This window comes from Cynocephalus volans, chromosome 15, assembly GCF_027409185.1.
Source record: "Cynocephalus volans isolate mCynVol1 chromosome 15, mCynVol1.pri, whole genome shotgun sequence".
Taxonomy (NCBI): Eukaryota; Metazoa; Chordata; class Mammalia; order Dermoptera; family Cynocephalidae; genus Cynocephalus; species Cynocephalus volans.
Window position 1 is genome coordinate 58,533,706 of NC_084474.1, and position 27,524 is coordinate 58,561,229.

The window sequence follows — 27,524 nt, forward strand, 5'->3', positions numbered from 1 at the left end:
ACTCCAAATATATATATTTTTCCAGTGGTAAAGCCTGCATTTATGGTTTAAGGAAGAAAAAAAATCAAGAATAAAAAGTAATAGACTCGCATAAGATGCAAAATGACTGGCGAAGTTCCTTCACACAAGAGAACTGTAACAAGCAATTTAAACAAAACAAAAATGGTTTGTTTTATTTACAATACTCAATGCATATTACAAATAACATAATTGCATTCCCTAAGTCTTTTGGAAAGTAATTCCAGTTTGTGCAATTAGTTTACAGGAAAATCTTAAGACATCTATTAGACATCTTAAACCTAAGTTCTAAATTTTGAAAGATATTTCACACTATATTGAGGACTGTTTTAACTAAGAAAAACTAAACTCTGTAATTAAATACTGCCCTCCAGTATCTTTAACTCAAATATAAACCAGATTAGCCAATGAAATAAGACCACTAGATTTGGATAAATTATTCCGAACTCCCCATCCCAACAAAAATGCATGCACAAAGTAAATGTGGTAAATTACATTAATCACATTTTATTTCAGTACTTTTTTTGGACTCTCTCAACTATTGTTTGCTCAGTTCGGGGTATAGATAGGCAGGAGGCAGGATTCCAGTTTGGAGAAACCCTAAACCACTCCTCCCTACTCTAGAATAGGAAAGGATTTTTACGTACAAAGAGACAGGCCAGGATTAGGAGGACTTCTGAGTGGTTTCTCTAGGAGGCCTCTTGTTAATACGAACAAGGTTCCCCTCAGGCCTGACAAAGCCTGAAGGGTCAGTTATTTCTCTACTAGCAGATCTGGGAGTTTCTAATCCATGCCACCATAGGAAAACAGGCGCTTTCTCTCTCCCCTCCTTCCTGAATCACCACCTAGATTTTAATGACTTCTGAGTTGATAATGGAAACCAGTTCTTCTGTTCAGATGCCAGAAACTGATTTATGTCACATAAAGATGTTATAGAGCAGATAAAGAGCAAAAACAATACTTTGTGCAAAAGTGTTCACACCTCATGAACATGAAAAAGAATGGGATTCATTTTATCACTCATGTAGCTGCCTTTATTTTTGTGGCTGCCCTTTACGGGAATCTGAACCCTTGACCTTGGTGTTACAAGGCTGTGCTCTAACCAACTGAGCTTTGCCATCTCTTAAAACAAAATCCATGTCCGAGCTCTTGAGTCGGAGAAGAAGGGACAGAGGTGTTTCTATACTGGATCTCCCTCAATTTAGCAATATGTTTCTCCATCTTCACAATACATTTCTGCTCAAAAGATGGTGTCTTTAACACCTGGCATGGGTGGTTAAATGAGGAGATACTAAACTGGAGAAATGAAGTCCAATGTTTGACAGTCAAAAGAATTCTAAGATAAGGAAATGGTGAGGTAGAGTTGAGAGAGTTCAATAAACTGTTGAGCACAGATCTTTTGGCACATTCTAAAACCACAGACTCCCTATCAAATTCTCCTTTGTGATATCTTTACAAAGTGCTGACAATCCTCGGATCCGATAGGAAACACCTACGTAAAGCCAACAGAATGAAGCTACTTGAAAAAAATCCATCCTGGCTCTTTAGCTATTACTTACCCCCATGTTGAAGCAAATAAAAACAATGCTATCCATTTGCTGAATTTATTTAAACAAATCGATTTAGAAATACCATAGAATTGAACAAAACTTCTGACATGTAAACATACTGCCATGTTCCTGAAACAGATGTGAAAACCTGATAAAGGTTAATAATCACTTGTTAGGAAAGCTGTCCATTAATAAGGCCAGTCTTCAGTAAAACTAAAATCATGTTGTTTCTTTAGCTTCCCTAGTCTGACAATGCAATACTATCAAACCACAATCAAATATAATAAAGACAACATTGGGTGGACAGATCAGTACCATTGGTTACAGCTGTTAAACAGTTCCATTCTTGGCGCCACATAAAAACAATTAAGCCAATCACATCAAATAAATCATGGCTTTTTTTTTTATCACAATTCACTACGTGATGTTAATTATGGTCCTTGTCAAACACGTTTGGTAAAGGCTATTTACAGTGTACATGGCTGAGCATGCACTATTTATAGTTACAAAGATACCTGCCAGTTTATTACAATAGAATTACACAGTGCCTGAAAATGGTAAAACAACTCACACATCATTTAAATCAATACAGTTTCAAGCAGGAAACGTTCCTTATTTGACCATAACTGCAATAATTACATGAAAATTCTTATAAAAACATGAATCCCCTTCAAGAAATTGATGCATATTCTACGCACTACAGGTTAAGGCAGTAAAAAAATGTATTCCTGATAACTGGAGGTCTTGACAATGTCAATTAAAGCTGTCTGACTCTAGTTTTTCATTCTCCATCATATACTTAGTTTGTGAATGATTTTATTCTTAAAGTCGAAAAAGTGTTAGTAACTAAGAAGAGGTGACATTGGATAAAAGTGATTGCTAGGGAAAGGAAAAATTTAAGTTGGATTTTGCCTGAAAGTGTTCAAATCATAACCAAGAGCATTATTTTGTGAGTCTGAACCTTCAATGTATAAAACAAATACATATAGTTTACCTTTCTTACTTTAAAATATACTGTACTTTGAACAATTCAAGTAATGTAAGACTATAAAAAATAACTTCATAAGCCATACAAGTGTCAACTGCATTTTCAATGTTTTAATTAAGAACTTTAAAAAAACTGTAAACTAAACCATGACAGTTTAGTTAAATGATAAATGACTTATTTGCACTTATGATTCCTTTAATATAAATTGCTACCAACAAATATGTAAAGTTATGGCAGATTATGCATTTGATCAAAGCACTTTGATTTAAGCATAAAACAGATTCAAATGGTACAAGTTCCGTGCATAAGATCCAAGGAGTTGCCCACTAATTTGTAGGCAACCCTCTGTTTAATCAGAATCCTTTATTTCTCAGCTGCAGATGAGATAGGGCACAATCTGTTGTAAACAGGGCACTGTTGAAAAACCAGGATAATATTCTTAAATTAAGATCATTCTCATTCAATTAAAAAGACTTTCCCAAGTGTCTTCTAGCACTGTAGTATATTCTGCTGACCTCGTAAATTCATAAATTAACTCTCCTTTGATTCCATTTTTATGGTGGTTGTGTTCACAGTTTTAAAAATTGGTTTAATTTTATATAAAACTCTGTACATGTTCACAAATTATTGCATAAACAGCATAATCTTCAAGACAGTGTTTGCAAACACATGTCCAATTCAGGAAAAAAAAATTCACGTTTCCCGTCTGGCTTTTTTCTTCTTTTTTATTTGTTTGGGAGATTCCCAGCTAGTTTCAGACTTGGCTAAAAAAGAAAGGGGAGTAGGAGGGAAGAAAAAAGAGAAAAAAGAGAAAAAAATTAGGAGGATAGTAAATACTATTATGTCTCAATAATATAAAAGCAGTAACTATGAAAAAATGCCTTAAAATCCTCAAATTTTATGTTTAGGTTTTCAAGTCCTAGTTATATACTTTAAAGTTATTCTTTGCTACCCTCCTTTCCTTTCAATCCTAATGTATTATTAGGTTTAACCTTATGGAACTGCTGATATTCAATCAGTTTTGACCTAGAAAAACTGCCACTTAATATATGGTGCAACCTAATAACCAAGAGAAAATTGGGTAAAATGACACTAAAGGTAGCTGAATGAAAAAAAGGAGAAAAGAAAGGCATAGAACAATTTGCAGCCGCAAAGACATGTGCAAAGAAAATGGAAAAGGGGCCAGAGAGACAAGCAAGCAGGTACCAAGTCCTCATCTTTGTCTTAACTACCTACTCTCTCCTTCGGTTATTTTAGCAAGGTGGCCATCACAACTGAAGTCCACAAGATTCCAAGGAATCTAGCCTTTGCAAAGGAAGGAAAGCTGGTCTATTAATCTGTTAAACTTCTAAGATCAGAATCTTAACACTTACCATAAGAAAAATATAAACAGTACAGAGAATACACAAAAGAACTAAAAATGAGGATTACTTACTCTGTGAAGGAGGCACACTATTTTGCTTGGTATTTGACTTGGATTTATCTGTCTCTTGTAGCATCGGTGGCACTTGGGAAGAGCTCTTGTCAGAATCACTTTTTGATAAGATGACAGATGGCTCGGTAGAACTAGCAGGTGGAAGAGTCTTGATAGGCTATTTTGGAACAAAATTATCTCAGATTTTTAATAAAATTTTCAAATAAAATTAAATATTATAGTAATATCAAGAGGCTATTTAGCCACAAGTAAATACTAAGATGGTTTCCAAGCAATTTATCAGAAGCAATGCATCTCATGCCTGCCCTCCAGTGACATAACCAAATAAATCATTACCTACAATATTTATGAATATAGGTTGAGATAAAATTGGAAGAAGGTATAAAATTATAAAATGTCTCCTGAATCTCAAGAAGTGAATAATTCCACTTTCATTAACTTTTCTATTTTTGTTTCATTATAAGTAGCATAATTTTATATTTGTTAGGGATTTAATGTTTTTGTCCACTTCCACCAACTCTGAATGTCTTAAAACTTTTGTGAAAGACAAAAAGAAAATAGTGAACTTCTGAACTACCAGTAGGTGATACCTCCTTGTCTCCTTCTGAACAGGTGGGGATATCTCAAATAGCAGCAGCAATAGCTTCCATTTCCTACGAGCAGACTGTGGTTACCAGTCCTACTGATTAAAGTAACGAGTAACACTCAGGTTTGAATCTTCAGAGTTTTATCCAGTACGGTGACGAAATTAGAATGCTTAGGGTAGGGCCTAGATTCTTCAGCCTTGCTTTTTCCCAGCCTGGGAGCAAAAAGGAGGTTAACTAACTGATCTGCCTCACTGAGGCATAACTGTCAACAAATGGTCAGGACCAGGTAATGATAAAAACTCCAGTATTTGGAGTGCCTTGAGGTTGTGAGAGATGAGGAGGAGACTGTTAGCTCAACCTGTGATGATCATTATTCTGAACACAGAAACAAGGGTAGGTAATGTTTCTCTTGCCCCTGTTCCTCCAGCTCCATGGTTCAAGATAGCCAATCAGGAAAAGGACAAAGAGGAGGAAGCAGTGTGTGAACCCAGATAAACTACTAGGATTCCTTCTTTCTATTCCAGGTATCTGAAGCTATATTTATGTTGCTTGGTTTCTTTATCTTTCTTAATGTTCCTTGTATTTACTTCATATCCAAAAGCTTTACTATTTATTTTTAAGCCCCCTTTCCCCTCTATTCTCTCACCTATATTAAATCACAGAAAGGCTCCAATATATTTTACAAGATGCCTTCCGAAAATGATTTAAGTAAAACATCAAAATGTCAAATGACCCTTTGCTATTTAATTATTAAATCTATACATATATTGTGATTGTATCATTTTTTATCTCAAAATACTTTTAGAGAATTAAAAGCATCAAATCCAAATAAGTATGATTAAAACTGTTTTAGTACAAGAATGTAACAAATTCTTTCGCTTAGTAATAACTTAGTTTCTTGTATAAAGCTATTTAATATATTTTAATATGGTATCATTTACTCAATTAGAAATCAAATTTGAATTTCTTTGTGTCACTAGCCTAGACCTTTTGTAAAATGGTTCCTTCTGACAGATAAATATTTTCCACAGAAGGCACACACTTCAAGAATCTGTCACCAAACTTTAGACAAATGTTACATTTTGTGAGATTGAATCACAGTCACACTATATGTGTGCTTTGGGGAAAGCGCAATCAATCACATATTTTCTAAACCATCTATCCCCGTGTATGCCTAGATATTTAGTAGGAGAAAATATAGTACAGTGGCTCCGATTTTACTACTACTGATACCTATGTGACTTTGGACAAGTTGTTCAACTTCTCCAGCCTCATTTATGTAATTGTCCTACCTTTCTTGTGGGGTTGTTTTGAGGATGCAATTAGTCAGTGTATTTAAAATGCTTAGCATAGTGCTTCAATAAAATGATAGTTATGATACAATTCTTAAGTCAACACAACTTTATTATTCCTTAATTACCTGGCTATTTTTGACAAGTACTTCGGCTGGATCACTAGTGCTTATGGTCTTCAAGGAAAAAGTTTTTTCCTGTTTTGGACGGGCTTTAGAGGTATTCACTGGAAGCTCTTCTCTAATCTCTTTTTCTAATTCTTCTGTGTCCTACAGAGAAAAGTAGTCTATTAGACGATATAAATCATTCATTCATTCTTTACTAATTAAAATCTATTTTGCTTCCTGTCCAGAAGACACCACAGGAAAATAATTTCATTTCAGAAACTGTTCAAACAACTTAAAAAGGAACATATAATTATTCAAAGAGTTAAAATACATATGTAAATTGGAACATACATTCATTGCTCCTGCTTTCCCCAGGGAGTTATATCAGTTGTGAATGAACAAATAATACACACACATCCCAAATGGGAACAGTTCTAATTTAATAAAACATGTCAAACAGAATAAACTGGTATATTTTCTATTTAAAAAAACAGTACACAGTGAATCAGCTGATACTTGAGCTGAGACTTTGAAAATAGCATTTCACTTAGACTTCTTTAAGGAATAAAATGTTTATACATAAGCGAGTTTTCTAAATAAATTAAGCTTACATAGTGCATACAGGGAATTACAGTTTAGGTGATGCCACAGTCCAGCTATAAAATCTCAGGGACAAATCACTTCGTTTCTCTGAGCCTTGGTTTCCTCAACTGTAAAATAAAATTTGCCCAGATAATTTCTAAAGTCCTATCTAAGCTATACATTTCCATTCTTAGTCTTTCAGGCTTTTAAAAAAGTTTCAACAATATAATTCTAGAGCACATTATATGCTTAGGCATGTGAAATAAGTATGAGCTAGAATATATTAAATAGGAATACCACTGTGAATTGTACTGTTCTTTAACAAACACATTTATATAAATGGATTTTTTTTTTTTTTTTGGCGGCTGGCCAGTAAGGGTATCTGAACCCTTGACCTTGGTGTTGTAACACCATGCTCTAACCAGCTGAGCTAACTGGCCAGTCCTAAGTGGTTGTTCTTTTTAACAACCTGCTAGGATGATCTTAAAAGTTTCCTTCTGACATTGATATTCTATGGTATTCATTGATATTATTGCTCAGGATAGTAATAGGTTTACATAGTAATTCAAAATTTTGTTGTGAATTTAAGCTGAGCAAGTAGTTTTGGACGTATGTATGTAAAGTATGCAATCATAAAAAGTTAGTCAGAACAGATCAGTTTATTTCCATCCTAAGTTGAACTCTAAGAGTGAAGGACCCCACCAGCCATATACCAACATCTAAAAAGAACTTTATTAATTCCAAAATATAACCTTTTATGAATAGGATGTATGTGCTATGTATCCTACACAGAACTTCATGGATATCTAATTTAATTTTCAAAACAACCTATGTAGTTAAGTAACCCATGCGACGTAAAAAACAAGTAAATGGCAGAACAGGAATATGAACACAGATCTATTCTAAACCTAGAATACTTATTCACTATATTTTAAAAAGCAAACATTTAAAAAAGGATCATCAGAACACCAAAGGAGCTTTCAAATGTTAACAACCATTGCCAGTAAGTTGAACATTCCAAAATACATCTATACCACAAAATTTCTTTTAAAAGGAACTCAAATAATCTACAATCCAGAAAAACAGTATTAAAGGTCACAATTTAAGTCAAAGAAATTCAAGAAAAATTTGGCTAAAATAGATTCCAGATATTATTACTAACAAAGGATAGCTGTCAATAACATTTCTCAACAGCCATTTCCAGCTAACAAGAAAAGCACACCTATTATATGTATAGAAAAGAATGGAACACATAATTCTTTAAGAAGTCATCTAAAAACTTCTTCCAAATAAAACTAAGTACAAAAAATTACTATGTGGGCTATTCTCCAGAAATCTGGCTTCCTATTTCCTACATGAAAACAATTAGTTGCAAGGTTATAGTAAGTAATAAAAATATTTTCATAAGTTGTAATGTGTGAAAGAAAATGAAGTAATTAAGGCTAAGGGTTTCTAAAGTGGAGGTGAGAGTTTTGAGAAGATTACTAAAGGTTAAACCATCGTTCTAATAGACTTGGATAAACAACTGGATATAACATCTCTAGCTGGGAGTACCCTAACTAACTAACTAACTAACTAACTAACTAACTAATCAGAATAGGTCTGCAACTTAGATTTCTTCTTGGCCAATGAATTGCCTCTGAAACAATATATTGTGGAAAAACCCTATAAAAAAACCTCTCTTCAGCAAGGTCAAGGGTTTGAATCCCCATATTGGCCAGCTGCCAAACAAAACAAAACAAATAAGGAAACAAAACCTGTCTTGCACTTGCATAGAGGACACTTTGCAGAGCTGCCCTTACTCAGTGTACCCAAACTACAATTCTTTGTTTCTCAAATAAATGCTATTTTCCTTTCACCTCTGTGTCAACCTTTTTTTTTTAAGTTAACAAATGTAATAGTAATAGTGCTTTCAAAAATAAATCTATGCATGTTGCTAATAATTTGATATGTTTGAAATCAAAATAATATTTTTGAATTCATTTTTATTATAATCTATTTTTTTTCCCCAGATAGGAGAGATTAAAAAAAAAAGAAAAAAGAAAATGTAGAACTGATGAAAAGAGAAAGTTTCTGTTGGTTAGAAATTGGCTTCTAAGTGAAATAACCAGCAAACTCAGAGTCAAGTGAAAGACTTGACTTGTTATACATGTGGTTTTCCCAGTTGTGCTGAATGTTACTTTCTAGTTACTCAAAAAGAATTTTTACATGTGTGAAATACTGTACCTCTTTTTCCATTTAACCATTATATAATAAAAAATGCATTTAAATACTTTGGAATTTTATTTGCTTATTTGTAGCTATACCTTTGATACAAGTCTTTAGAGCAATAAAAACTTTATTACAAGGCCAGCCCGTGGCTCACTCGGTAGAGTGCGGTGCTGATAACACCAAGGCCACGGGTTCGGATCCTATATAGGGATGGCCGGTTTGCTCACTGGCTGAGCGTGGTGCTGACAACAACAAGCCAAGGGTTGAGATCCCCTTACCGGTCATCTTTAAAAAAAAAAAAAAAACTTTATTACAATATGATATATTAATCTTTAAAACAGTCTGTATTTTTCTTTTTCTTTTTCCTGAGTCTGCTTACTAGGGAGCAATCTGATTTTTCAAATGCTTTTCAAGTAAATTTGATGTCTCATATTGTATCTTCTATCTCTATATATTCTTAGCATCTTGACATCATCTTTTCCTATTTTCAACAGTAGATATGTAATGAATACTGGTTGTTTTGTATTTCACCTGTGCAAGAGGGTTATCTTCACCTTGCTTCTTCTTTTTCTTTTTTTTCTTTTTAGATTTCCCAGTTGGAAGAGCTCCTTCTCCCTTTTCTTTATCATCATCTGAAACCTGACATTAAAAGCAAAAATATAAAGTGAACCAATTTGTTAAGTTTCCGTTATTCATAAAATTATTATAAAATAATTTCATTCATTAGGTTCAGACTTTATCCCCCCAAATTTAAATGTTAGTAACAAGTAATAAAACTGATAGAAAAGTTTATATTTCAAATGAAGAGCCACTTGCATTAAAATTTAATTTGACCCTATTATGAGAATGAAATGACAAGCTATAGAGTGGGAAAAAATATTTGCTAACCATATGGTTCCAACAAAGAACTAGAATCTAAACTATACAAAGAACATTCAAAAGTCAACAGAAAAAAAAAATCCAATTAGAAAATATGCAAAAGACATTTCACCAAAGAAGATACACAGATGGCAAAGAAGCACATGGAAAGAGGTTCAACACCATCAACTATTAGGGAAATGCCATTTAAAGCCACAGTGAGTTATCACTACATACCTATCAGAATGGCTAAAATAAAAAACAATGACAACTGCAAATGCAGGTGAGGATGCAGAAAAACCAGATCACGCATACATTGCCAGTGGGAATGTAAGGTGATATGGACACTCTAGAAAATAGTTTGGCAGTTACTTAAAACAATAACTATGCAAATACCATACTACCCAGTGATTGCATTTGTGGGTATTATCCCAGAGAAATGAAAACTTGTGTTCACATAAAAACTTCTGAACACAAATAGTTTTAGCAGTTTTATTCATAATAGCCAAAAACTGGAAACAACCCAGATATCCTTCAATAGGAGAATGGTTAAACAAACTGAGGTACATCCAGACTATGGAACATCACTCAGCAGTAAAAAGTACAAATTAGTGATACATACAGCAACCTGGATGAATCTCCACAGAATTATGCTGAGTGAAAAAAACCCCAAAAAACTAATACCAAATGGTTACATACTACATAATTTCATTAATATAATGTTCTTGAAATGACAAAATGACAGAGATGGAGAATGAATTACTTAGTGCCAGGGGCTATGGGCGATTGGGGAGAGAGGAGGGAAGAAAGTGCTAGAGAAGGGCAACATGAGGGATTCCTATGGTGATGGAAGTGTTTTGTATGCTGATTGCATCCAAGTCAATATACTGGTTGTGATAGAGCAGCGCCCCCTTATCTGATGCTTCTCTTTCCAAGGTTCCAGTTACCCATGGTCAACCTCAGCCTGAAAATATTACAGTATTTTGAGGGGCAGAGAAAGAGAGACAGAGATACCACATTCAAATAACTTTCATTACAGTATATTGTTATAATTGTTCTATTTTATTATTAGTTGTTAATCTCTTACTGTGCCTAATTCATAAATTAAACTTTATCATAGGTATGAATGTATAGAAAAAAACATAGTACATACTATATAGGGTTCAGTACTATCTGTGGTTTGAGGTATCCTCTGGGGGTCTTGGAACATATCCCCCTGCAGATAAGGGTGAACTGCTGTGTTGTACTACTGTTTTTCAAGATGTTACCACTGGGGGGAACTGGGTAAACAATACAGGGGATTGCTCTGTGTTATTTCTTACAATTGCATGGGAATCTATTATCTCAAAATAAAAGGATTAATTCAAAAAAACTGAATTTGAGAACGAATGTCACTGAAAATAACATTCTGCATGACAAGAAATACCTATCAAATTAGGATTATTAATTAGTATTTATAATGATACCTCCTCACACATACCACATGGTTGAACTTTCTATGGAAAATGCTTTTTGCTTATGCTCACAGATAACAACCTAGATTCCTAGACTATCCTTATAGGAGGAGATGATCTGGGTAACTACTATTTCTCTGCTCAGCACCAAGGTCATCATGATTATTTTGGTGTTCTCATGAACCACCAAAGATCTTACAGAAATTACTAGCAGACAGAAAAACAAAAACCAAAATCCTGTAGAAACTTAGCTAAGAGATTTCAGTCCAAGCTGGCTGCCAGTTGTGGAGAAACTTCCACAGAAATTTCACCACAAAGCTTTCCACAGGGTTATAATGATTAAAATACCATATGAATAAATGCATCCTATGAAGAATACTCAGGTCACAAGGACTTTCTTCAGTCTGCTTCTCAGCCCATTATAATCCAATCATACAAGAAATATAGTTCCCCATGGCAAAATACTATTTCTGTCAATGGGAAAAATGCTGAAATCAACTCCATACCATCTATTAACTCATATAAAAGAGCTAACATTTTGACAACTTTATTTTAGATTTTTTAAAAAATAAAAGACATTACTGATAAATTTCAAATTCCTTTACACCGGTTCCTGATCCCATTCTCACACTAGCTCCCTTGAAGTAATCAATATCATGAAGTTCTGTTTTTGTCCATCCAATCAGTTTTTCAATGAACTTAAGTGTATCCACACACAAAAATTCTACATAAATGGTATTGTATCCTTCTGTAACTTACTCATCATTCAGCATGTTTTTGAGATTCTATTCATATTAGTATAGCTTATTCATTCGTGTTTAACTTCTAATATGACACTGTACAAACTCACCACATTTTATTTCTCGATTTCTCAACTGATGGGCATTTAGAAGGAATTCTATTTTTGCTTAGAAATGCAAAAGATAACCTTGAATATATTCAGAAAAAGAATTGCTATGATGTGTGATAAAGTCTTTATTGCATTCATTGGTTCTACTGTTTAATTCTAGTGATCAGGCAGGCACAGGGAAGCTCCAGTTGGAGAAATAAAGTCTTTGGTTGTATGTTCACTAAATGTTCAACAAATATTTGAATGACTACTGTGTGTTAAGGTTCTATACGATGAGGTTTTGGTAGGTCCAATCTAAAACTCGTTCTTTCCCTTCAGCTTTCATGTTGCCTGTTAACTGTCCAACTCTACATTTATTTACCACCCCTATACCTCCTCCTGCCCCTGACAAATACCTCTTCCTTCTTCTGGTCTCCAAAGATGAGAGGTACTACCTCCTATTAAAGGCCAATCCATCTGCTTGCAACTAGGGCTTTCCTCATCCCCTTCTGCCTCTTCTAGGGCCTTACTCTATTAGTCAAACCTCTCTCATTAATGTTTAATTTTTAAGTTTATTTTAGATCTTTTCCATTTTTGTCTACAGATATGCAAAAGCAGGCAAACTACAAATCCAGCCCAACACAATTTTTTACAAATAAAGTTCATTTCCATATCATGTAAGGCTGCTTGCAGCATAACTGAGTAGCTGCATCAGACTATATGACTGCATAAAAAGTCTGCCTGTGCTGAACTAAGATCTCTCCTTTCGTTAAAGTACAAACCCTCCCTCACTTCCCACCCCTGCAGAACCTTTCCTGACAACATGTTGTTGCTGTCATCCACTACTACCTCTTCTCTGTTTCTATTCAAATGTTTCTTTCAAAAATTATATTTGTTATTACTGTTTTATCCCTCATTCACTCAACTTACTGCAATATAGCTTCTATTCCAAGATTTCTAATGAAACTGCTCTAAATTAACCAGAAAGCAAATCCGATGATATTTTTCAGTCCGAATGTTCCTAACTGCTCTGCTGTTCCTGATGCTGTTAATCACTGCCTCCTCCTTGACACTCTCGACTGTTTCAGCCTCTGTGATCCAGAACTCTCCTTCATTAACAAATAAACACCCACCAATCCCTTATACTCACCTTTTGATCATCAGCAACTGGTTCCCGGGACTTTAGGAGTGAAGCTCTTTCTTCATCTACCCAATTTCCCCACTCTTCTGCTGGTGCATTCCAATCAGAACTGGGATCAGTAGAAGACAAACCGTCTAAAATTTAACAGTGTGAATTAGGTATCTATCAATTTTTGCCATAAACTAAAAGGCAAAAACTAAAAATTCCATATATTGAACTAAGCTGTAATTTTAAACTATTGCTGTTCTTTCTCCCAAGCACACTTTAACAGCTAGAAAAAAAAACCAATAATGTGATGGCAACAACTTTATCCAATTTCTGCTAGGTATTGATATCATATAGAATTTCTAAGAGATCTTAGAAAACTTATTAACCATTTAATTCTACTCTCCCTATTTCCTCTGTTGTCAGTCTCCTGAATTTGCTCTTTTTCCGGTCCATCTTTAATTTGCTCTAAGACCTGGTCATTTTTTTGCTTTATTACACTTTTGCAATTGATTTATTTTTTAGGATATGAAATTAATCTTTAACAGCAGTACCAAAATTGTACTCCCCACCAGTCATTTTACACTACACTTCCCCCATTCTTATGAGTTTTCTGATTAGGTTCTTCAAATTCACCAAATGATGACAGAACATTTAACCTCTTCTTTTTCTCCTCTTTTAATACTTAACCTGCACCTTCTTACATTTTTCAGATTATTCAATGTTTCCTTTATCTAATCATTCCAAAAGTATTTGAGTCACTTTCAGGGCTTCAATCATCCCATTCTTAAAAATGAATTTATTCTAGACTTCCAAATTCCTTTCTTTTACTGTAGGAGGCACTGAACTTAAACTCCTTTAGGAAGCTATTACTGACTTATTCTAAAACAAAACATTTCTTTGGCTTTACCCTGGCTAAATAAGTAGTTCTTAAAGTTAATTCTTCCCTCCTTTCCCTGCACACCATACACTCCCATATACACTCCTGTAATATCTTATAGTCAGGTTTCATTTCACTGGTTTAAGATGACAGAGATTAAGCTTTATTTCCAAATGATTAACAAATTGCCCAAACATTGCTTAACTAAAAAATCCAACCATTTCCCACTAATACTTAATGCTACTTTTATCAAATACTAAATTCTTTCACATGCATTTCAGTCTGTTTCCAGAATTTCTATTCTAGTCCACTGATCTATTCCTGGGATAGTGCCATATATATATACAAAACTGTATAATACATTTTAGTATCTAGAAGGACAACTCTGTGTGTATTACTCTTATTTTTTTGCTGTTCTTATTTTTTCCAGGTGAAAAATAAGATCTATTATCTTTGTTTAAAGGGGAGATATTATGGGCCGAGCCCGTGGCGCACTTGGTAGAGTGCTGCGCTGGCAGTGCGGCGACGCTCCCGCCGCGGGTTCGGATCCTATATAAGACTGACCGGTGCACTCACTGGCTGAGTGCCGGTCACGAAAAAACGACAAAAAAAAAAAAAAAAAAAAAAAAAGGGGAGATATTATGATACATCCTCATGAAGGCTTTAAAACCCACATTTTGGAAGAATATATAATGATGTGGGAAAATGCTCAAAGAAAAAAAACACAGACAAAACTGTTTGCACAGTATGATCTCAAATTTATATGAGAAAGAGAAGAAAATAATACATTAGTAAATCTATCTGAGTAGTGGAATTATAGGAATTTCATCTATTCAACCCTTATTAAGCACTTGCTCTCTACTAAAACTTGAGCTAGACAGGCACTAGAGATACAAAAACAAGTGAGATAGAATTCCCTTCCACATGCAGTTCTTAGTCTGTTTATTCAGGAATGAAGATAGGTAAGTACAACAGACAATTAAGTGTAGAGGAATAGATTCTGCCACAGAGGGCAGTGGAAACAGAGAAGAGGTACTAAACCAGTAGAGGACAGGGAGAGACTGAAGATAAACAACAACTGATAGTTTAGTGGAGGAAAAACACAGAACGAGTGATTATAAGTGTGAAATGTGTTACAGAAAAAAGTCCCTTCCTATGGCTCTAAGTTCACTACCATAAGCAGGTATCTGAAGTCAGAATTATATAGTATTAATATAGAGGTTAAGAGCATGGGCCTTGGAGTCAAAGAGATGACTATGTTTGAATATTGCTCTACCACTTAATAACAATGTGATTTTGGTTAAGTTTCTTAACCATAATGGGTTATATATCAACTTCATAGGATTGCTAAGAGGATTATATGAGATACCTGTAAAGCAGTTCATAGCAATTCAGGAAGTGCTCAATAAATGGTAGCTATTGTTTTTATTGTCACTGATGATATTAAAACCAGTTGCTGGGCTATCAGGCATATATAATTAAAATTATTTCTTTTAATGCTGATAAATCTCTCAGTAAGATATACTTGGCATATCTTAATGTAGAAATAATTCTTACAGGTATAAAGGGATCTAGCAAATAAATGTCTAGAACCAACTGCTCATTGTATACCAAGCCTTCATCAACAATGCTGTGAGAAGATTCAAATGCCAAAGCTGTCATTGGTTTTGCTTAAACCTCACAGACAAGAAACCCAGATTTGGAAAATTGCTGTCCACGTCTCTAATACCTCTCTTGTCAGAAAAGAATAAACTATCAAGTAGAAAAAAGTTTAAGCAATTAAATGGGCAATATACTAACATATGACCCATTTTCTTAATAAATATGGTAGAAGGTGGGGGTGAGGGATAAAAATCTAGCAAAGTATGTAGCAAAAGTATTTTCTAAAAGGCTTAGGGGGCTGGCTTGTTGACTCAGTTGGTTATAGTGCAGTGTTATAATACCAAGGTCAAGGGTTTGGATCCCCATACCAGCCAGCTGCCAGCAGGGGAAAAAAAAAGGCTTAGATGGCCATAAAGTTTGGGAAACAACTGCAGCCTATGATTTAACTTCTACAAGATCATTAACAGAAATAAATCTCTACTGATTTTATAAAACCTTATGGTGACTTTCTAAGTTTACTGATTTCAGATTGTTTATTTCTTAATTAACTGGGATCAAATAAAACTACTTTAAAACAACAGATCAATCACCTAAAACTAAAAATTGTCACCAGGAGACTTTTCAATAAACAATTCTTAAGATTCAAGGGTCTAATGTGCTAATAAACTTCTTAGACATAGCTCCCTTGACAATAATTCATAGCACTGTTTTCTCTATTTACAAATAGAGTAATTTCTTTCTTTCTTTTTTTTTTTTTTTGTCTTTTTGTTACTGGTAAGGGGATCGCAACCCTTGGCTTGGTGTCGTCTGCACCGCGCTCTGCCAGTGAGCACACCGACCATTCCTATATAGGATCCAAACCCGTGGGGGGGGGAGGGGGCGCCAGTGCGCTCCCAAGCGCTGCACTCTCCCGCGTGCGCCACGGGGCCGGCCCCAAATAGAGTAATTTCTTATCTCAAAATTCTTCCGGGCCGAGCCCGTGGCGCACTCGGGAGAGTGCGGCGCTGGGAGCACCGCGACGCTCCCGCCGCGGGTTCGGATCCTACATAGGCATGGCCGGTGCACTCACTGGCTGAGTGCCGGTCACGAAAAAGACAAAAAAAAAAAAAAATTCTTCCATTAGTCAGTCAATGTCTTTTCAAAAAGCCATATTGGCTCTTTGCTTGTAGAATGTAAGTTTTCAACATCTCATCACTAGGCTCTATTTGGTTGTCAGCTGTTTCTTGTCAGAACTTAATTCAACATTAGCTTTAATAACTTTAATAAAAATAACTGTGTTAGAAAGACATTCTCCAGTGTTTAAACAGACAGTATTAATGAACTCCACTGAATAAACTACTAATTTTGCCACTAGAAGAAGAAGAATAATATCAACAATAACACAGTAGCAATTACTAGGTATCTACTAAAGGGCTGGCCGCTTAGCTCAGTTGGTTAGAGAACAGCCTTGTAACACCAAGGTCATGGGTTTGGATTCCTGTACAGGGCAGCTGCCTCCCTGCCCTCCCCCCCCCAAAAGTTGAAACTAGATATTTACTATGTATGAGGCAGAATTTTAAGTGCTTTACATTTATTAACTCATTTGATCCCCTCAATAACTCTATGTGAGAGAAATTATTATTATTATAGATGAGGAAATGAGGCATAGGATGACCATATAACCTGCATAAAGGCAAAGGCAAGGAAGATAAGATTCAAACTCAGGTCCTCAAAGCACATGCTCTTAACCACTTCACAATGCTGCAGCTAATTAATTCATTCCCGTGTGACAACAAAACTAAAGTTCTATTCAACATCTGACTTTTTACAGGGGTTATAATGATGTTCCTCTACGATCAAGTTAAATGATAGATTAATATCTGCCTTTCAAAAAAGTTACCTTCTGTACTTTAGCATGTTTACCTTATAATTATATTCAAGAACTTGGGCAAATTCAATGCCTTTCTGGCAGATGATGATATCTATACCTCAAACCAGAAGGTCAATATACTAATCACATCACACTGTAAATGTAAGGCTAGAATAAAATATTGTGGATAAGTAATCTCAAATACTAAGTCACATATTCTATAAATTCAGAAGAAATAATTAAATTCACTGAGCACCAAAAAATTAGCCACATTAAAGACGGTAACACACAAAAAAAAATTCACAGAGAAAATGAGGCTAAAGAGAAACTTTGGACTTAAAAGACTGCTAATACAGCATACCAAACTTAAGGGAGATCATGTCACCGATACATATTTCTATTAAATACAGAATCCCATTGATACATTTAAAAAAAAATCTTTTATTTTAGCAGCCAATCAAGTTTTTCATATTCAAAGAATCCTAATATAGGTAAGATAAAAGTGGAGTTATTCAGTCCAAGCAGGGAAGCCTGGAGACTTATTTGTTCAGTTTTCCTCAGCCTCAACCCACAGCAGCCCAAGATACCTTACTGCTATTTTCCTACAATCACTCCTCAATTTCATTCTGCATATATCTAATCATTCTTCCTAAAGCACAGACGATTTTTTCCAAAAATAGTTCCTTCACATCCTTGTAATACCCTGGGTTTAAATGATACTTTATAATTTACAAAGAGCTTTTATGTTCACCTTTTGTTTACTTCATTAAAACCTCACAGCAACATATGGAAATAGATATGACAGGTTATTTGCTCCATTTTATAGCTTGATTACTTTATATTCCAAGACAGGTGACAATGCCGAAGCCATATCAGGTACTACTTTTCAGAGTCAGGACTAAAACTCTGATCTACCAACCTCCATCTCCTTAATCTTTGACCAGCGATTCAAGACAGTACTCCAACCTCTTTCTCCTTATTCTTTAGCCAGCAATCCAATGCATTTCGCACTACGGCTCTCCCTAATCTACCTTTCCAATCTCATCTCTCTTAATCTGCAAAAATTGTGCTTCAACTACTGTGTTGCAAGCTTACCTTTATGATTACTATCATCATCAAGCCTGTACCACATAGTGATTAAGAGCATGAACTCTGGAGCCAGACTAGCAAGGTTTGAATATCACCCTCCTCCATTTAACTAGCTGTGTGGCCTGGGTAAAGTTAGATAACTTTTCTTTGCCTCAGCTTCTTCTTCTGGAAAGCGTGAAAAAAAATAATACCTACCTCACAAAATTGTTCTAGGCATTAAATGAGTTAATAATATGCAAAATACTTAGACCAGTGCCTGGTACTTGGTCTGGTGTTTACTTTTATCATTATTGTTACTACTGAACACTTATGTGTAAAATACTGCACTAGGTACTGAGTATATTAAAAAGTAAGTGGTAGTTCCTGTTTTCAGAGAGTTTCAACTCTGCTTGGAGAATTAAAACATATTCTTAAAACGCTTTTTTTTTTTTTTTTTTACAAAGATCAAAATGGTGGGAAATCCCACAGGGTAACATATAAGTGCTAAAAAAAAAAACAAAAACAAAAACAAAAAAGTAGAAAAGGATGTGATATAAAAATTTGGAGAAAGAAGTAAATTCTGAGATTTGGGGTGCTTTGGGGAAAAAAACCTCAGGTACCTTTTTTTTCCAAATGAAGATGAAATGAGCTTTCTGAACATAAAAACAGTATTCTTTTTCCCTTCCTCTTTTTTTTTTTATGACTGTCACCTTTAACCTTCCTATGCTTCTACAGAAAATTAGGTTAAGAAAGTGCTTTTCTACTAGCACAAAAATGTGCACAAATTCAAAGCCATTCCTGTATATTCTATCCACTCTATATACACAAAAACTAGTGGGGAAAACCAGAACATGCATTTAAAACAAAAATTTTTAAACCCAGAAATACTACAGAGCAACTATAAGAAAACCTCATATTTAAAAATTGCCTTATCATTATGAAAATTTAGTTTTAATTCCACAGGTATTCAATAACCAGGTTTCAAGTAGTACATTTGATATTAAATTATATTACTATGACCTTCAAAGGTGAAAAATTAAGTTTAAAATTAAAACATAAAGCATAAATTCAGGGTGCTAGAAAGAAAATTCTGAAAAAAACAACTGATAATTTTTAAAAGGACATACTTAACCCAGACCATTCATCATCGATATAGGGTTGATTACGGCTAACATCCCACTGATAATCAGAAGTGGTAGACTGAGAAACTGGCTCAGCGGTAGACCCTTAAATAAAAAACGAATGCAATAAAATTAAAACTGGAATTTCCTAATGATATTTCATAACAATAGTTCTATATTTTGCACACGGAGACTATTTTTATTTCTCCTAAAAGGAAAAATTCAGACATTAGAAGAAGAGTTAAGTTAAAAGGAAACATAAAACTGAGGGTAATTTTAGATTACGTATGATAATCACTTGATCTAATTCACTGACGAGAAATATTTTTTCCCTAGTACCAACCCATTAGATTTTGTCTTTTGTAATATATACTTCAAACTAGTTATCTACAAATTTCAAGAAGTTGAAAAAGGTTGTTTTATTTTTCTTCTTAATCGAAAATAATTAAACACAAAAGAAATCCCCGTCATTGATCATTTTAGTCCTGGATGTTCCAGGGCATGTCTATATCCTTAGACCCCTAAAAGAGAGAAGTAGAAAATATCTGATTTAGCTCGAGCCTTTTGGCTAAGCAAAGTTAAAGAAACAGACAGGTGATTATCTTGAGAGATGGGGCAGAACGTAGCCAAAGAGACAAGAGAATTGCTGGAGGTTTAGAGACCAAGTTAAGTTCAGGTGCATTTAAAGTTCTGTCTGTTTTGGGGTTTTTGGGGGGAGGGAGAAGGGAGCAGGTGGGGTGAGAGTGGAGGTCACACTGTCCTTAAGGAATCTGATGAAAGCTGTGGTGGCCTACTGTACAGAACTTAACACAAAATTTTGCATATGGTTTTGGGGCGATATAAATTCATGGATGCCAAGTGAAAAATCCTTGCTCTACTGCCATAAATTCATTTTAGAATGTAAATATAAAGCAGTGGTTCTCTATTAGAGATATATATACCCCGGACCTTCTGAATCAGAATTTCCACATGTCTCAGAGTCCTTAGGTGACTCTGAAATTCACTTTGGATTCAGAGCCACTTATATAAAGAAATGGTTAAGAAGAAAAGATATCTGGTTAGTATAAAAGACTGCACACAATCACTTCCACCCATAAGAGTCTTTACTAATTTATAAATTTTCACTTAGTTACAGATGATCTTACTAGCATTCCACTAATGTGATAACTGCCTGATACATACTCAAAATAGTTACATTTTTTAAAATGTAAATTTTAATAAGTAGAGTAACATTATGAAATTCATATATAATTAGAACACCATCAGCTGCTTAGAAGCACTAGTAACACTTGCTATTCCTTTAGTAGCTCATGCTACTTTTTCTGAATACATGAAGAGAATGGCATCTGTGTTATACAGTCACCAAATGAGGGAAGCAATTAACTTATAACTCTGGAACTGAAAAGTGGTCTATGAGACCAGGGTTTGGCAAACTATAACACAGGCCAAACGATGACACAGTCCAAATCCAACCATCCCATGTTTGTATGACCCATAAACCAAGAACAATTTTTACATTTTTAAATGGTTGGAAAAAAGAAATCAGAAGAATAATATTTCAGAACCAGACAATTGTTTGCTTATGTATTGTTTCTGACTGCTTTCCTGTTACAATGGCAGAGTTGAATGGTTGCAACAGAGACTGTATGGTTCACAAAACCTAAAATATTTACTATCTAGCCCTTTACTGAAAAAGTTTGCTGCTCCTGTTATAGGCTAGTGATTTCAAATACTGTGGAGCTACACAATTAGTAAACTGGGTCCATGAATTCCAATATGAACCAAGCACTGCAAACTAAACAATGTTTGGACATTTATAATGTTTGTTAAATATACATAGCCTCTATATGATTAATAAAAGGTATATGTCCATTTAAGTAATGCTAAATTGACAGTAGTTTATTAGGAATGGTGTATTTTCTAAATCAACAGATACTCAGGTAGAGTTATCACACATAACCCGAAAGGCTTAGTTATAAGCTCATAATGAATGAGTGAAAAGAAATAAAACGCCAAATGGCAACCAGAATTACAACAGGAGCACACTAGTAACAGAACAGTATGACCCTGAAGAGAGGGCCTTCCATGTGTATTTGTGTGCCAATTCATTGTCAGTGACATCAGGCCACAAAATCTTCCTTACTCCCCTACAGAAAGAAACTAAGCCACTTGCACAAAAGAATTTAGGTCTTCCTCTCTCCCCCGCTTTTAAAGGCCTCTGCCATTTTATATCTATTATTTATATTGATAGCAGTACTTGATGCTAATTATTTTTTCAAATAACAAGAGCTAAAATTAGTTTAAATAGCAATTTTCTTGTTAACTAAACGAAAGACTGTTTTCACATACCAGAAACAGCAGAGTTAAGTGTGAGAGATGCAAAAGAAGCAGAATTCTGTTCAGAGGTATTCATTCCCCTATCCACACTAGACCAAGCAGCTGTTAAAATAAAGAACGTCACTTGGAACCTTCAATTTGCAGTGAAACTTGAAAGATACGTACAAATTTAAAACTATGATAACAATAATTGAAGATAACCTTAACATGAAAACCACTTAAAATAGCAATAGCTACTATTTATTGAATATTATGTGGCTGGGCCCCTTACACCAATAAGTTCTAGTCCAGCGACTTCTAATTCTTAAGGCAACCCTGCTAGGCAGTTTCAGAGTAGTTTAAGTTACTTGCTGATACCTATACAACAGCTGAACCATGACTGGAACTTAAGTTAATTTCCAAAGCCTATGCTCTTTCCACTATACCAAGCTACTATTTACTATCTATCATAATTAAGCAACTACTCTGGGCCAGGCATTAAACTTGGTACTTGACATTCATTATAACCAATCCTCACAAGTACTTAAATATGAGGTTCATACTGGTTAAATAACTAACCTAACGGACATAAAAGCCAGCAGGTGGAAGAACAGGGATTCATACCTAATAGGTCTATTTGAATGCTCAATCCACTATACCATAAACATTCTCAATATTTTCAAGACATTTCTTTCTCATATTTGAGTATTTAAAAAAAATACCTCATGAGCCAGTTACATTTTTCTCTTCTCAGTGACCCAATGCAAACCTAATTTAATATAGTTCACTTTCAATTTCAACAAAGGTCCTAATCCATCTAGGCAGGAACTCTAACATGCTGCATAATTTTATCTGAAGCAACATTAAACAAGTACCATCTAATAATCTATGTCTTCATTATGAAAAGCTACATAGCTTTTATAAGTAAATTGCAAATAGCCCCAAAGGTCTTAGTTCCTAACATTACTCCATAAAACTTGACCATTTCTTCTATTAAATGTAAAAGGATGCTTTACAGTGCAGAAATTCATGCTTTCTTCTCTGTTGAAAATGAAGGTGGGAATTTAGGGAACGTCTCTTTCAAATTTTGATATTTCTACAAAATTTTTGGACATGGCAGAGGGAGGAGGGAACAGCCAGCCTGAGAACAATATTAGTAAATAATCTAGACTTTGCTTCTTGAGGATGTTAGCTTTTTTACAAGTGATGGGAAAAGCTAACAAAGGAGGAAAGTTTTTTCTACTTACACACTAAAAACTTTCTAGTGTCTATTGCTCCCACAAATTAAAATAAATAAACAAAAAATATCTGCAACAAGCACAACAGAAAAAAATGTATGTTTAATGCAAAAGAAATTATATAACTCGATTAAAAAAAAACACTAAGAGGGCATTAGACAAATGAGCAAAGAACACGAACAGAGAAGTCATAAAAGATACAGAAATGATCAAGAAAAGTTGTAGAAAAACATAACCTCATTAGTGATTTTAAAAAGTTAACCAAAACAATTTATGCATTTTTTGCTTATCAAATTACAAAAGATTAAAAAAAAAAATCCAACCTTGGTAATCATATAATAAATGGGTACTTATACTGATGCTGAGAGTATGAATTAGAACAACTCTCTTAGAAAATACTTAGACAATATATAGTAGAGCATTAGAAACATTCACATTCCTTTTAACCCAATATCACTCCCAAGAATCCATCCTAAAGAATTAATCCCAAAACAAATATATTCAATGAGACATTATCTACAATGGTTTAAAAAAAAATTATTTCTCCAGTAATATAGAAATAGCTAAGTAAATTATGCTGTGCTTACACAATTTATTACAGGACCACTAAATACAAATACAAAGAGTAAGGGAAATGTTTATGTACCAAAGTTAAGGGAGGGGGAGGAGGAACATAAAAAAGCATATCCAATTTGGGTTATGTCAAAACGAACAAAAAACCCCAAAAAACACTATACACAAGGGGAAGAAAGACCATAAAGAAATAAAAAAAACTAAGAGTGGCTGTTACTAGGTGGTGCAATAACAGTGGATTCTTCCTTATCTTTTTGCAGTTTTCCACATTTAACATGAATTTCTTTTCTATAATACACACATATACCTGAAAATTAAGTTCCTTTTAACTTAATGGCACTTGCTACAGAAAGGAGCTTCTTCTCAACTACTGGTCTTTATCATTAAAATCCACGGGCAACTTTAATTAAAAATAGACATTTTACAGACTGTAAAATACTCTATAACTTGATGCTATAAACTGTACTTCCACTTACTATTTTGAGTTAGGCTCAATAGAACTGTTGAAATTAATCACAAAGTCTGATCACACAATACATTTATCACATCACTAAGAATACACAAATATATACCAGTTAGCTATATTGATAATCAAATGTGATAAAGTATGTGAAAGCACTATGTATGGAGTAAATGACAAATGTTGTAATTCACTTAGTTAGTTCTCATTTTGCTCCATAGAAAGGATCTGAGATGAATACATTGATATCACTTTTGTATGGCATTACTAATTTTCCTATTTATGGTTTTTTTTTTTTTTTTTTTCCATTCCTGGAACATTCAAAATGTACCAGATTAACAATTTTAAATGAACTTAAAATTTTCTAACAGCTCTTACCAATGCCAGAAAATATTGAACGGTCACTCCAACTCCTTCCCCAGTCTTTTCCATTTGCATTAGCATCTCCAGTGTCTTGACTCCAAGCAGATGGCTCAGTTTTCCGCTTGCCTGCAGAAGCAGGTGAAACAGAGTTCCACTTCTCCTCACCTGCATTGATCTGTGAGGAGAGTTTTATAGACTTTTCATTCCAGCCTCCTCCATTGACAGTGAGGTTTTCATTCAATCCTGAAGAAACTTAAAGAAAAGAAAATAAAGATTATAAACAGGTATGTGACTTCTTGTTAAAAATGGGATATTTTCAAATTTCTGATTGCTTGGCTTATATTTATTGCTCATTTTTCCCCCTACTGTCCTTTAAATAGCTTGAGCTTTAAAGATAAAAATGAATTTTAAAGTGACATGATCACCATGGATGCCTTTTAATTTAAACACTAATAGGTTTGAATGTAACATATATACTAGTGATGTTTTCAACAGCAGAATGACTTGCTCAAAGAAGTACAACAGAGCAAACAGGAAAATGACACATTCTGGTATACTCAGAATACTCACCCATTAAGAATATGAAATTTCTCCTTAGTTACATGTTCTTTCCTTAAATATTTACATATATTGTATATTATGTATAAGGTAGTGATTCTAGAACCTGGCTGCACATTAAAATCAACCAAGAAATTTCTTAAAAATAAATTCTGGAGCCTCAGCCTGGACAATTAAAATCAGAATTTTTGGGGGTAGAGTCCAGGCATCATTATGTATGTGTCTGTATATATGTACACACACACAAATACACATGGAGGTGTGTCTTTCTTTTTATACATGTGTGTATGTGTTGTTTTTTAAGCTTCCTAGAGTATTATAATTTGTAGCCAATTGAGAACCATGGGCATGAAGGAAGCTGACAGTGATAAGAATAAGCCTTAAATGAAAAGATGCTTTTTTCAATTCTGAATTTATGTTTTACTACAACACTTCTGTTTTGAGCTCATGTATACATACCACTCTACTTAATTCAATCTTTATCATAAATGAGCAAATAAACTATATTTTCTCTTTGTGAAGCACTGAATAACTTTAAACTGTAGTACATTTACTGTGAAATATTTGATACTGTCAAGGAACCAGTTTTGAAAATTATAAAAACTAAGGCCTTTTTCTTAATATGTAGGGGTAAAGTCTTTTATCCCATATATACCTAAATTAAACCCAAGTCCACCAAAGATTCTTATTCTCTACTGGCTTAAGTGATGCAAGCAAGAATCAAAACTGCATATAAACTATTATTGAAAGAATGTTTTTGTACATTGGGGGGTGGTGGTGGTGGGGGGACTAGAATATACCAAAGCCTGTAGAAGTAGGAGTGATTTTTCTTTTTACCTATTTTCCAAAATCTCTGGACTATGATTATGTTACTTTAGTAATTAAAAATCATTTTTAAGCCTTTTTCTTCCCTTCTGTGTCATTCATGTGAGGAAAGAGACATGTATTTAAAAGTTTCTATTTTGGTGGGCCTTCGATTTAATTTACATGTAATTTCTCTCACCCTGAAGTGTAGAATCTCCTTTTCCAGACTTAAAGTTGCTAACTTGAACATTTAGTTGAGAATCACCTGGTTGAAATAGAAATAAAATTTATTTAATACTAAATAGGCCACTATACACATTAAATTAGGAGTAACATACAAATTAATTTTTACTTATTATCTATAATAAATTGCTTCTTTAAGTGCTAAATTCTTACATGGAAAAAAAGTCCATCTTATAACATATCTCACGTGTCTGTAAGGAACTGAGTTCTCTGGTTACCACATTCTTAGTGAACTAAAACGCCAATAAAGGACCTGGAAAACTGCCCCAAGTATAGATAGAGTTTGCTATTCTATAATGATTATCAAAATTCTTTAAGTAGGAACTAGAGAATTGGGCTCTGTAATTGGATTCAACTTTGCCACCTCTCAACAAGACCACCTGCCTTTTCAGCAATCCTGGAAGCAAACATATCAAATTAAGAAGAACTTTGCCCTTAGGAAATATGGCAAGAGGTGAGAATACATGTTATAACACAAAAATACTATTTCTCTGACACTAAAAAACATAATACCACAATGTATCAAAAAAATCAGCATGACACAGGATTGTGCTAGCAAGGAAGGCATGCACAAGACAGTGAAAAAGGGTCACCAACAAAAATACTAAAAGCACAGCTGATATGTGACAGTGAATATGGATAAGTAGAAGTCATTGCTGTACCATGTCACTGCAATACATTCCACCAAGTTATCAAGCAAAAAAGTAAAGAGTAACAACGCTAAGAAAGTGGTCTGGAAACAACTGAGTGGTGCGGAGGTGGGAAGGTCATTGATGAAAACAGGACAGAAGATAAGCCAATGCCTTGAAGCAAGTTGAACAGTATCACTTTGCAGACTAGTGTCTCCAGAATAAAAATGATGGCAATATAAAGGAGAGCTACCAAGAAGCCATCAGTATTAAATAGTGTGAACATCTGAAATACTGGGAAGGAAGAACATATGTTCAATAAACTTTGAAGTTCTGGTCTAGCTTTATCAAACACCAACACTTTCAAAAAGCTGGGGTGATAAGAAATCCAGACAGAACCTGCACTAACCAGAACATGCTTGCTTCATCTTGTAATGAAAGCACCCAACATGCAGAATGTTGATAAATAATTCCATTTAATAAATATCTTATCCACTGTAAGAAATGGAGATGCAAGAGAATTGTGGGGCAAAGCAATACACATGAGGAAAAAAGGCAACATCATTTTCTCACGTGACTCAAGGCAGAAAGGCAAAATTTAACTTAATGGACCATTCATTATGTAACACGTAACACTGCTGGTATTAGGTAAACCAATACATGGTTCACAATACTCTCATGAAGAAGGGTATATCAGCACAATGATGTTAGCAGTTCAAAATAGTCAGATTTTGACATAATGATATTTTGTACATCTGATTAAAAGGTGTTTGATTTGATGAA

At 34.3% G+C, this 27,524-nt stretch overlaps 1 protein-coding gene across 6 annotated transcripts in view; it reads right to left on the minus strand.

Annotated features, from left to right (window-relative positions):
• Positions 1–1,608: 1,608 nt before the first annotated feature.
• Positions 1,609–27,524, minus strand: part of MTDH (metadherin) — a 51,057-nt gene continuing 25,141 nt past the window's right edge. The window contains exons 5-13 of one of the 6 annotated variants that reach the window (XM_063079751.1): positions 26,069–26,134; positions 24,523–24,759; positions 21,907–21,996; positions 19,564–19,662; positions 13,062–13,186; positions 9,302–9,409; positions 5,999–6,139; positions 3,992–4,148; positions 1,609–3,320 (exon numbers count right to left, since the gene is read on the minus strand). In XM_063079751.1, coding sequence (XP_062935821.1) covers positions 3,250–3,320; positions 3,992–4,148; positions 5,999–6,139; positions 9,302–9,409; positions 13,062–13,186; positions 19,564–19,662; positions 21,907–21,996; positions 24,523–24,759; positions 26,069–26,134 — 1,094 coding nt within the window. In that variant the 3' untranslated portion in view covers positions 1,609–3,249. The remainder of the gene's footprint in view (positions 3,321–3,991; positions 4,149–5,998; positions 6,140–9,301; positions 9,410–13,061; positions 13,187–19,563; positions 19,663–21,906; positions 21,997–24,522; positions 24,760–26,068; positions 26,135–27,524) is intronic. The other 5 variants (XM_063079752.1, XM_063079753.1, XM_063079754.1 and 2 more) reach the window with 5 other exon arrangements.